Source organism: Myzus persicae, unplaced genomic scaffold (assembly GCF_001856785.1).
Source record: "Myzus persicae strain clone G006 unplaced genomic scaffold, MPER_G0061.0, whole genome shotgun sequence".
NCBI lineage: Eukaryota > Metazoa > Arthropoda > Insecta > Hemiptera > Aphididae > Myzus > Myzus persicae.
In genome coordinates, this window is record NW_019100974.1 from 972 (window position 1) to 14,096 (window position 13,125).

The 13,125-nt window shown below is 31.7% G+C and overlaps 1 protein-coding gene across 1 annotated transcript in view; it reads left to right on the forward strand.

Moving 5' to 3' along the window:
* The first annotated feature begins 6,945 nt into the window (after nt 1-6,945).
* Nucleotides 6,946-13,125, forward strand: part of LOC111027097 (uncharacterized protein PFB0145c-like) — a 10,743-nt gene continuing 4,563 nt past the window's right edge. The window contains exons 1-7 of the mRNA XM_022305323.1: nt 6,946-7,055; nt 7,135-7,303; nt 7,383-7,485; nt 7,633-7,786; nt 7,911-8,034; nt 8,098-8,256; nt 8,558-8,560. Coding sequence (XP_022161015.1) covers nt 6,946-7,055; nt 7,135-7,303; nt 7,383-7,485; nt 7,633-7,786; nt 7,911-8,034; nt 8,098-8,256; nt 8,558-8,560 — 822 coding nt within the window. The remainder of the gene's footprint in view (nt 7,056-7,134; nt 7,304-7,382; nt 7,486-7,632; nt 7,787-7,910; nt 8,035-8,097; nt 8,257-8,557; nt 8,561-13,125) is intronic.

A 13,125-nucleotide genomic window follows, 5' to 3' on the forward strand; every position in this document is an offset into this window, starting at 1 on the left:
TTTTGCAAAATACCTAGGTATTATATAAAATGCCGAAAAGCATTCGGATTTATACATAATACTAGCTTTGTCTAGGTATCATGTATAATGCTTAACGTGTGATAAAAAAAAAGATAAAAATAAACAAAATTGAGAATTGCCTATTATCAACGACTTTATTTATAGTTAATCGTAAATGTGAGTACCGTGTCCTTGAGTGTACTATTTGATGCAATACAGATTAAAGTTTTGAAGTTCTGAAGCAATGTTACGGCAGAAGTCCGTTCACAGTATGTCAGAAAAAGCTACTTCAAATTTACGAGGTTCCAACAGACACAGAAGTGGCGTTGCGAACAGTCTCAAAAGAAACAGTCGACAGGAACTGGCCAAGGATTTTTTTAAATGTGTCTGTAAATTGTAAAACTCTGTGTCAAAATAAGAAGTGCATTTGCCTTAAAAATAATGTTTTGTGCACTTCAAAATTCCATTTTTCTACAATATGTTGTAACAAGTAGCTAGTAAATGTATAAATAATAGTACTTAATATAACAAAAATATTAATAATATAGCAATTGTACCTAGCTATGTATAAAAATACAATAATAGATAAAAACTAAATTTTGTAATATGAGTAATTATGTATAGTAATAATAATAATCTTAAAAATTATTATAACATATAATGATTAATTGTTTTTTAGTTTCCTAAAAAAAATGTTTATTTTACATAACAGGTTAAGGTTATGTATAAAATAATATTGAAAATCATATGTTTTATTTACATTGCCTAAAGTGGGCCGGAAGTATACGTAATACTTTTAATAATACATTTTACAAAATACTTGAATTATCCATATTGCCGGTGACACATTATATAAAGTTATTTGTTTAAGACTAATGAGATTATAGTTTGCAGTCTTCGGTGTATAATTGTACATACCTACAATATATTAAAAACATTTTTTTATTTATAAATGCATTTCCCTGTTTGCACCTTATGTATATTATAGAAATAAAATTATATACAAAATGTGTCTAACATGTCTTAAGTCTATTATTGTATGTACAGTTGCAACGCTGAAGATTGTAAATTAAATATTTTAATGTTTTATTTAATTGTTTTGACTCATTGCATTTTCCAATAGATGCCACAGCAGTCGCCGTTGTACCGGTGTCAGTACACTTTGAGTTAACAAACTAATGTTGTTACATTTTCAAGTTTCTTGTGCGGTTATAATTTTATGCTAAGTAAGTTTTAAACTTGTTTCTCGTTAATATAAAATAAAAACTAAACATTTTAAATGCAATTTTTGGATTTTTATCAATTTTGTTGAATTTCCTTATTTATAAAATAATTTTTCCATTGTTTTTTAGCTTTATTTTTGATTTGACTTACTGTCTACAAATTGAAGAATGTTCGAGTATAAAAATATAGAGGCAAACGCTTTTAATTTTATTCAATTATTTTTGTGTTACCTATTAGTTTGGATTGTCAAAACTTAAAATAACATGTAAAATATTTATTGTGTTCGGAGATTTTCAATATTATTCATAAGAAAAGAGAAGGTTGAAATCAATTTTGAAATTTTGTTTCTCATAAATTAAAAACATTTATAACAAAACATTGTTTTAATTTATTAGTGCAATTTTCATTATTTTAGTGCACTAAGTCCTGACACATAATATTATCCTAATATTGTCTGCAACAATGATGTCTTTTCACGGTGGAAACATCTGTAAAGAGTGTATGATAAACATTTTGGAGTTAATGATACTTAAAACACTAAGCCAAATTAAATATACAGTTTAACAATTGATAAATGTACTTTTTAAATTAGGGTATCAAGTTTTCCTGTTGAAATAAGTGTCTCTTAAAAATTGAACAACTGGTAAATTTTCTTAAATTTTAAATATGTAAATATTTATTGTAAAACATAATACATTATTATAATAACTAATGGATATACAATTTTGAGCAGTGGTCTCTATAAACTCCTGGGCTAGAAAACTTAGAAAAACATAAAATGTATTGATAATTTAACTTTTATAGGTTTTGACATGGTCAATTTATCTTGTAATACTAATTTGACTAAAAAAAACAGTTTTACATATATGTATATATATATTCTGAAAACACTATTTTTAAGTTCGAAGTTTGAAATCTGTTGGTGGGTCTAAAAATTATTTTTAAGTTATTTACGGGGATGGGTCAATCGTAAAAATTACAGATATTATTTTCAAATTTGATTTTCCGAAGAAAAATACTATGACAAAAATAAATATGTATTTATGTTTTTATGTATTTTAACTAATTGTACTACTAAAACCAATAATTAATAATTATTACAATAATTATAACTAAGGTTGTTGTTTACAATATGTTTAAATAATGATGATTAATAACTTTTAGAAGTTTCATAATATTATGCAAAAGGTTGTTTAATGTTTAATACATTTTATTTCAAATTGTTATTCGTTATAAGGAGTAGCAAAAATCATGAAAACTTAAATAGAATACATCATATTTAGCCATATAGTGAATAGACTATCATAATTTGTTTGCCCAATTTTTTATGGTTCTTGTGAATTCCTGTCGGATAAAGATCCCGGGAATCACCCATCCCTATAACTGCAACTACATAACTTATACCACCTGTATATTACGAGTATAACACTATAGTATTAACAATAAGGACTGTGATTTTGATTTGTATTATAAATTATACAGTACGCCTCATGTCCCCATCTTATGCAGTTATACATATTATATACCACTTAATATTACAGCCCAATGAACCGATTGAAAAACGATTTTCCGTGAATTCTATGGGGTTTAGAAGTATCTACACATTTTGGGAAAATGTAAATTCTTCGACTCTTCATGGTTAAAATATAAGTAATACCACCTGAGGTTTTTTGATTATCAACCCTTATTTTTGTCCCTAGGATTGGAGATCATTTTTATGTAAGTCATTATGATCTATTGATCATCATTATAAACCTAAGCTAGACTATGTTATAGATTTAAAGCTTTATAAAATCTGAAAATGATTTGATTTTTCCAAAAACAATCTTCATTAATCATTAAGAAGTAAAATGTAAATTATTAACCTAAGAAAGAGCTTTTAAAGCTTTTTTCTTAAAGAAACATTTTTATGTCTTGCGAATTATTGATTGTATTACATTATAATGATATTATTATAGTAGTATTTTACCACTTTATAACTGATCTTATCGGCCGCACGGCGTTTTGGTTATGCAAATTAAGTACATAGCTGCTGAGACTACATTTTTCGCATTCGGACTTCATGAGGTGCATTTCCCTGGCACCTCCACTTCCGAATTTTGGATTCAAACCAAGGGCTTTCGTTTGTGCTGGATTGTGATCGAATTTCATCGTTTGTGCTGCAACCCTTAAGGAGTTATAAGGGATAACGATTGGGGGTGCCAGCGAAACGACTGCATCCCCACCTCACAATTTTAAAATTGAAATTACGCCATTCGTTTGTGCTCGAGTTTCATCGTTTGTGCTACAAACCCTAATGAGATAGAACGGATCTTTAGTGGGGGTGCCAGCGATATTGCTGCACTCCCACCTCCACATTTTCAAATTTAAATTATACCATACGTTTGTGCTACATTGTGATCGAGTTGTATCGTTTGTGCTGCAACCCCTAATTAACTACAGGGGATCATTAGTGGGGGGAGGGGGGGGGTGGTATGGAGCCATAATGCAGCCCCGATTCAAAATATTGGATCTCCAAATGAGCCAATCTTTAGTAGTTTGCTACTGATATCCTGTACCACTTTTTCGAGGTCAGTACTCTACTACTTCCGGAGTTATCCCTATAAATTTAATTAGAGGTTTGTAAAGACGTGCCGGCACCCCCCATATTGAATTGTTAAATCAGTCCCATGGTACCTATATACCTGGTATCCAGGTCTGAAGCTATCTATGTATTTTTATTTTACCCTGATACCTGAGTTATAACTTACAAAAATTGTAATACAAGTTACAACTCACAATTCATTGTTTTTTAATATTATTGGATTTTTAATTATCATCAATGTATTCTAACTTTGTATTAACTTAATACTGTCTGTTGAATAATTTGGCTGGATTACCTATTTAATAGTATAATAAATATTATTTAAAAATTTAGATCCGTTCTATCTCATTAGGGTTTGTAGCACAAACGATGAAACTCGAGCACAAACCAGCACAAACGTAGCACAAATGAAAGCCCTTGGTTTGAATCCAAAATTCGGAAGTGGGGGTACCAGGGAAATGCACCTGGTGTGAGTGTTACTTGTGAGTTTTAGAATGTGACGTACTGTTGTTAAATGAAACAATATATTTGAGTGGTGCAATACGTTATACATTATTGCCTATTGGACACTTTTAGATCTTTACTTTTCTCCAAGTTAACAGTGTCTAACAGGGGAGTAGTCAAGAGGGAGGTTTTGGGGTCTAGACCCTTCCCCCCTATTGAATCAAAGTGTTTATCGTTTTTAATGTTATATAATTTTGTTTATACTTTTTACAATTTGGACACAGTTCGTTTAGATCTTTATCTAATTATTATTTATTATTATTATTTCAGTATAAAATTCTGTCAGTCCTACAGGTGAGCTATCGATTATTTGTTCATAAAATATCACATTTATGGTAAAATATACTAGGTGAGCGAATCGCTCTACGCGCAAGTAACAGTGTCCAAATTATACAAGCGAGCAATGACGGTTAAGGCATCATATTATCGGACTATGTATGCACGAGCTTGCCTTAAAGTTATTACTCAACGGTCAATTACTACTGCAGGCATCTAAAATAATATTACCAGATTATTATAGCCGAACGAATGTTTATTGCAGTTAAAATGGATTAATTATTTTCTTCGAACATTACTACATTTAATAGCAAGAGCTCGGGTGAGTAATACATTTTATAGCGCTAAAAACGGTTTCGAAAGAAACAATAATATAATGATGGAGTAACAAAATATTATATTTTACCATTGCAGCAGGTTCAATGATTGATGAAATTAACAAAGTGCTGGCGAATCGACATTTAAAAAATTAGCTCTAACCTAGGTATACATCGTAAGGAAGCCGTAGCTGGTGGTTTAGACACGACACATTATTATACGTGTATGATACTCCACGATGTCACAAAAACAAAGGTAAACCCTTACTGGACCGTACTCGGTATACATATAAAATATACACTAAGTGACTAATCTCGATTGATCTACAGCATTTTCTTTGTGTCCTTGATAGTCGCATTTCAATAGGTAATGTCTGATGTTATGATTTAGATAATATATATATATACCTATGCGGCACTATGCCTACTGTCTGCTAATCTGTGAAGACGGAATTACAATGAATTTCTTAACTGATGTGTGCCTATATAATGCACCTACAAATATAATGTATCTATTCTATTATATATCTGTTCATACAATAAACATATAACCAGTATACAGTAAAACCTGTCTTGTAGGGAATTGTTCGGGACCAATAAAAATTTCCGTTTTAGGCAAGTTTCCATACAACTGAATAAAAAGGAAAATTCCGTAATCTAGAGTTATAATATTCCGCACGATTATGGTTGCAACATTTTCCGGCCAATAATAAAAAATATCATAGGTTACATATCATAGGCCTAAACTTAAATAAATCTTTGAAGACATTATGAGAGCAAATATAACGACACGAAATGACAGGTAAACTACGACTACAGTGACAATAATAAGCACTGATGTGTAGACAGGCGCGGCTCCAAGGGGGGGGGGGGGCAAGGGGTGCTCCCCCCCGTAGACTCTGGTGAATTGTCTATTATATCTATTTTCTGTAGCCGATAAAATGCATTGTTTCGCTTATAGCGTTTCGGCCNTAAAAAATATCATAGGTTACATATCATAGGCCTAAACTTAAATAAATCTTTGAAGACATTATGAGAGCAAATATAACGACACGAAATGACAGGTATACTACGATAGCCGTGACAATAATAAGCACTGATGTGTAGACAGGCGCGGATCCAAAGGGGGGGGGGGGCAAGGGGCTATGCCCCCCCCCGTAGACTCTGGTGAATTGTCTATTATATATATTTTCTGTAGCCGATAAAATGCATTGTTTCGCTTATAGCGTTTCGGCCGTATCCGTTTTTAATTTTATTTAAGATGCCCCCCCGGTAAATATGTTCTAGATCAGCGCCTGTATGTTGATTCTAGATAAAATGTACTTATCTGTCGATACGTATTAGTTGCTGACCTTAATAATTATTGTTTATTAGCAAAATAAATGTGGGTATCAAAAATATTTTTGTTCATTTTATGATGTGTTTTTCCGTGTATATGAGGTGTATATGATTTGAGGGACCAATAAATAGCTTTCTGTTATACGTTTGACAGGTTCCGTTTTATCAAGGGTTTAATCCTATGTTAAATTATAGAAATCTGCCGGGACCATAATAAATTTCCGCACAGAAAAGGATTTCGTCTTATCACTCTTATCAAAGGTTCGGATAAGACAGGTTTCACTGTATTATGTTTCTTATATTTACCAGCCTATTTGCACAGCCATATAAGAGTAGCTTATACAAAATGCTATAATATACCTATATATTTGAATTGTTTTGTATGATGCGTAACATTTTTATATTTATCTAAATAATATTTAAAAAGTTATTTGCTTCATAAGAAAAGTCAAACTGGCAGAGGTTACCATTGGTAAATATTCAATTTTACAAAATATATACAAAATAAAATGTGTACAGAGTATTCAAAATTGTGTGCCTGGCTCATGCTTTGAAATAATAATATGTTTAGTATCTATGTTTACAGTTAAAATTTACTTTTTTAATTTTATTTTGTTCGGTTGTCAATGAAGTGATTTAAATAGTTTATGAAAAATTATATTAAATATTTGTTTTTAAATTTAAATAAAATTAACAGCTATTATGAACCAGACAACTAAATCTAAAATTGATCAAGATAAAATTAAAATCAATGAAGTGGGCAAGCAATTTTTCGAAATCCAATTTGAAGCCAAAGAAAAGATTATTACTAGGTTAAAAATGATATAATTAGTTGCTAGTACAATATTAAAATCGGTGTTTTGTGAAAATACTATTATAACGTACGCACAGGTTAAATGAAGAGATCAAAGATTTCAATAATAAAAAAGAGAAGTTTAAAGGTAAAATCAATCGTTTAAATAACAAATTGAAAGATGATTACGAATATCTAAAGAAGATATTGAACGAGAAAATTAATTTAGAAAAAATATTAAAGGCGGAAACCGCTCAACTAAAACAAGTTTGACTATTTTTTTCGATAATTTGAAATTTGAATATTTTTAATGACGATAAGTGTATCACGCTTAAAAATGATATAGGAATCCAATTCTATGGAAGAAACAGGCTTACGTAAGTTAAAAGAACAACACGATGAATTCATAAAAGAAGCTGGAAAATATAAATCAATTACTGCTATATACGGTGGGTAGTATACTATAGTACATATATCTAAATATTTTAAATTTTAAAACATTATATTAATATTATATTTTCTACGAATAAAAAATGTCAGCATTACAAATTATATGAAAAGTATAAAATTAAAAAAAATTATTTTTGTCATATCAGTGGGTAGATTAAACAAGTTGCACGAATTTTCTAAGCACGAAGAACTACTCAAACAGAAATACACAAATATTAAAGAGCAAAATGTAATCACGGATATAAACTATGAGGTTGCATTGAAAAATCTCGAGGAGAATAAATATAAAAGTGAACAAATGTAAGTATTTTTATGTTGTTGATTTATAAGATAATAAAGATAGACATTTCTACAAAATGTTAATGTTTGATAACCATATTAACATATTATTATGATAAATTATTATTGTTTGTTTAAACTTTAGCTCGAAAAGAAACATGTTAAAACGATGTGTAGATTTCTCGGTACACATGAAAAAACAATCATTGATGGTCGAATGTCCTGTCGAAGGGGCGAGTACCAAAGAAGTCCTTGATCTTAAAGAAATGGTATGGTACCTACATTTATTTATTACTGATATTGATAATAAAATACATTTCTAATCATTACAGTTGGACATAGGCAACAAACAGAACGCAGTTCACGAACAAAATCGTCTCAATTTGAAGGAAGCAAATAATGCGCTTAACGAGTTAGTTAAAGAATTATCGAAGTTGAACCGAGAAAAAATTAAACAAAAAAATACTGACGATTATTCGAAGGAGAAAAACGTAAGCTCAGCTGAACATAATTATTCGAAACACTACATGCCTTTATAATGTTATAATTATAGATTGAATCGTATCGATAATATTTTTTTTTAATGAATTACTGAGCATGCTCATTCCTATTTTTCCCACATATGCGTTGAATCGAATTCTGATTTTTAGTATTTTTCTCTTTTTTTTTTTTCAATTTAGAAATACGCCTCAACTGCCAGGGTTATTGGCGTTTAAGATATACATGTTACAGTTTAATTATAATTTACTTAATGATACTACAGCATAAAGAAGAAAAAAAAAAAAAGAAAAGTATATAAGATAATTATATGATACAAATAAATATATAATAATATGAATTGTATGTGGTATGTTAGAATTTGTGTTATATTTTTTGCAGAAGGTTTGTTTCTTTGAGAAGTTCTAGGAGTGAAGATGTTCTTTCCGTGTTTAGTGCTAGTATTTCACAAAGGTTGTTGGGGAGCATGAGTTTGTCTCTGGCATCTTTTGTGAGGAGGCATTCTGTTAGCAGGTGTTTGACAGTAGTCACGGTGTTGCAAGAGGTGCATATAGGTTGTTCCTTTTTGCTCATTAGATGTTCATGAGTGTAAAGTGTATGGCCAATTCGTAATCTGTTGAGTACGATTTGATGTCTACGCGGGAGTGATGAGTCAGGCAGCCAAGGGAGGGTGGATGATTTTATTTCTCTTAGCTTGTTGTTTCGTACTGATCTCCATTCTTGAAGGCAGGTTTGGTCAAGGTTAGTGTTTATAAGGAGTTTTGTATCTAAATGTGTTGTTATATTCCAGAAATCAGTTGGTTCTTTCGTTGCCCTTTTGGCTATTTTGTCTGCAATTTCGTTACCAGGTATAATGTTGTGTCCAGGTACCCATAGAAATCTGATGTCTTTTTTGGATAAGAATATAATGTTTAATATTAGGTTGCCTATTGGGTTGTTTTTTTGTGGATTTGCTAAGTTTGTGAGGGCGCTGAGAGAGTCTGTGTATATGGTTGAAGATTGGATATCCGAGGTGGCAGCTAATTCTGTGGCTTTTAAAAGAGCTAGATATTCTGTTGTATAGATTGAGTTGTATGATGGGATTTGAAATGCTGTTTGGGAGTTTGGCTGGATTATTGCGATTGCGGTTCCTTCCGTATTTTTGGATGCGTCAATATATATTTCTTGATGTGGTGGAAGACTGTTTTTTAGATCGAAGAAGTTTGATTTGTAAATGTAGGAATCGGTTTCTTTTTTTTTGTGTGCAGTTAGGTTGAAATAGATGAGAAGATTTGAGGTAATCCATGGTGGCTGTTCAGAGACTTAAGGATTAAGTTGGTTTGTAAAAGTAATATTGAGGTCCGAGGCATAGGTGGCTGTACGAGTGCCAAGATTGTTTATATCGTTATTTTGGAATTGGTTGATTGAGTTACTTAATATTGTGCTGATGGGATTTTTTGTTGCTATTAATGTTTTTGAAGAGTATTCCAATGTATGTTTTATTCTCCTTTTTTCAAGAGATTTAGAGCCTGTGAAGATTATGATGCTAAGAACTGGGCTGCTTTTGAAAGCACCAATTGACAATCTTAAGGCTGTATTGTAAATAGGATCTAAAGTTTTGATTGTAACAGCAGATGCTCCTGCATATAGTATTGAGCCATATTCTAGTGCTGAGAGGATTATTGAGTTGTGTATTATCTGTAATGTTTTGCTTTCTGCACCCCATTCGAGGTTACTTAGTGTTTTTATTATATTGAGTTTAGATTTTGCTTCATTTTTTATGTTGTTTATGTGGGTTCGCCATGTTAGTTTTGAATCAAAGGTTAAGCCTAGTATTTTTATGTTGAATACTCGAGGAATGTTCATGTTTTCCATTTTAAGAGAAGGGTTGTAGGGGATGTTTTTCTTTGAGAAAATAATGAATTGTGATTTGATCGGAGAGAAAGTAAAACCTGAAGTTTTACTCCATTGTAGTAGCTAGTTTATACAATTTTGTATCTGCTGAATTAATGTTAGTAGATTATTGCCCCTACAAAATATGTTACTATCATCTGCGTACATTGTGATTTTGTTTGGGGGTTTTATGATAGATGGGAGGTCATTGATAGCTAACAGAAAGAGAGTTGAGCTTAGAGGAGAACCTTGAGGACTGCCATTATGAAGAATGAATGGGGAAGATAGTGCACCATTATTAGATACTTGTATTGTTCTATTTGAGAGGTAATTTATGATGAAGTTAATTATGTTACCCTTAAGATCCAACTGTACCATGTATTTAATAAGACGGTGGCGCCATATAGTGTCGAAAGCTTTTTGTAAGTCGAGGCTGAGTAATACCAAGTATTGATTTTGATTGAAAGTTTCTTTAATTTCATTTTCAATAATTGCTAAAGAGTCCAAAGTAGAATTATTTTTGCGGAAACCATGTTGAAGATTGGATAATAGATTGTTAGATTCTAGGTACCACATTAGTCTAGAGTTAATAATTTTTTCTAGTAGTTTTGTCATGGAACATATAATGGATATAGGACGGTAACTAGATACGTGGTTTTTAGGTTTGTTGGGTTTATGGATCGGTTTGATTATAGCGGTTAGCCATGTTGTTGGGTACTGGTTTTCCATCCAAATATGATTAAAGATCTTGAGTAGGTAGAGTTTTCCGTTTTTTGGAAGATTGAGAAGAAAAATCGTAGGTATATTGTCTATTCCGCAAGCATTGCTTTTCTTGGAACTGAGGGCTGTTTCCATTTCTTGGATAGTGAGAGGACTATTAATATGAGTATTATCGTGATTTTGACAGAGATTGATAGGTACAATTTCTTGAGCGCATTTGTATCTTTGAAAATCAAGGGGATAGGTTTCAGTACTACTAGCTTTTGAAAAGAAAGAGCCAAGTTCGTTTGCGATTTCTGAAGGTTCTGAGTATATTATGTCATTTTCGTTTTTGAGGATTTGTATATTGTCGTATTTGTTGATGCATTTAAAAGCCTTAATTTTATTCCATATTTGTTTTGGGTTTGCTTTAGAATTGATTGAACTTGTATAGGCGCGCCAACTCGTTGTTTTGCTGTCTTTAATTGTACGTCTGGCTTGGGCTCTGCGTTTTTTGAATTCTATGAAATCATCTTGGGATTTAGTGCGTTTAAATTTGTTGAAGGCCGTCTTTTTTGATTTGATAGATTCATTACAATGAGAGTTCCACCAAGGAACTGGGGGCTTTCTACCTGAGAATATAGTTTGTCCTATTGTTAAGTTGGCTATTTCTAGAATAGCATTTGTGAAATTTTGTGTAACTTCATTTAAATTGTTAATTTTTGGTTTTTCAAATTCAATTGAATCTATTTTTTGTTCTAAGAGGGATGTGAATAGATTCCAGTCAGCGGTGTTTAGTTTCCATTTTGGTTTGCCTACTAGAACGTCTTCTGTATTTCTGTACGTTAATTTCGTGATTATGGGCAAATGGTCGCTTCCATATGGATGAGATAATGTGTCCCATGTAAGGTGAGGAGCAAAAGAAGGTGTTGTAAATGTTAAGTCAATAGCTGATTGCGTACCGGATGCTGTGCCAAAATGAGTTGGTTTACCGTTGTTCAGTGTAATTAGGTTTTCAGAATCTATGACCGATTCGATTATTTTCCCTCTAGTGTTTGTAGTAATGCAGCCCCATAATTTGTTGTGACTGTTGAAGTCACCTAGGAGAATGAACGGCGGAGGGAGTTGTTGAATGATGTTTTTTAAGTCTGCTTCGGTGAAAGGTGATTGGTTAGGAAGGTAAAGGTTGCAGATTGTAATCTTTTGTTTGAGTTGAACAGAAATGGTTACGAATTCAAGTGGAGTATTTATTAGTATTTCTTCGGAAGAATATGAGTCTTTTATGAATGTTGAGATACCTCCGCTAGCTCTGATTGCGTTAGTTCTTATTTTGGTATAATTTGCATATCCTTTTAGTGTGTTTTTTTTATAGTTTGTAAAATTTGTTTCTTGTAGACAAATGATTTCAGGGCAGTATTTGTTTATTATAATTTGTAAATCACTGATTCTTTTGTAGAAACCATTTAGGTTCCATTGTAGTATGTTATATTTTGTATTATTGTGCTGCATTGTAGGTTTTATTTTTATAATGTTAGATTTAAGGTCTTGTGAAGGATTGATATGTGTCATTGTTTAATGTATTGAAATATGAATTAAGCTTCTGATTCGTTAGAATCATAGGGTTCTGCGTTTAACGTTTTTAAAAAGCGGGTTAATCTGTTTTTGATGCTACCATTTTGTAGGGTCGGTTTGATAGACATAATAATGTCCAATAAATCTTCTTTTGATATATTGTATTCATTATAAATTGTAGGTGGTTCGAAGTGGCCTTGATTATTTTCAAAAATGTGTTTAAAGGTAATAAAGTCGAATTTAAAATTGTTTTGATCGGTGAAGAGTTTTTTTGCTGGTTCTAGATATGCATCGATATTTTCTAAAAATGTTGTTAGTGCTGCTGATTTTAATTTTTTGTTCTTTTTCTTTTTTTTTTCGATGATTTCGTTTTGCGGGGTCACTGGGTTTTGTGGAGCAGGCATCGCTTTTGAGTTTCCATTAAGTTTTAATGGAGATGGAGGTAGAGAGTGAGTTAGAAATGAGTCAGGTGAGATCTTTTATTGCCTGTTGGTTGATCAATATCCATTAGGATAACGTCAGAGTTTGGAATCGCATCTAAATTTTGAAGTGTTGGTTTTGATGTGATCGATGATGATGGTGGAAGATTTGATGGCGATGTAGGCTCAGAAGCGATATTGGGTGTTTCAAGGGGAGATGTGTCGGTGTTCGATGAGGAGGTAGGTACTATAGGGGTATTATATGTATTTGACGAAGCGTCTAATTTAGACGGTGTGTTT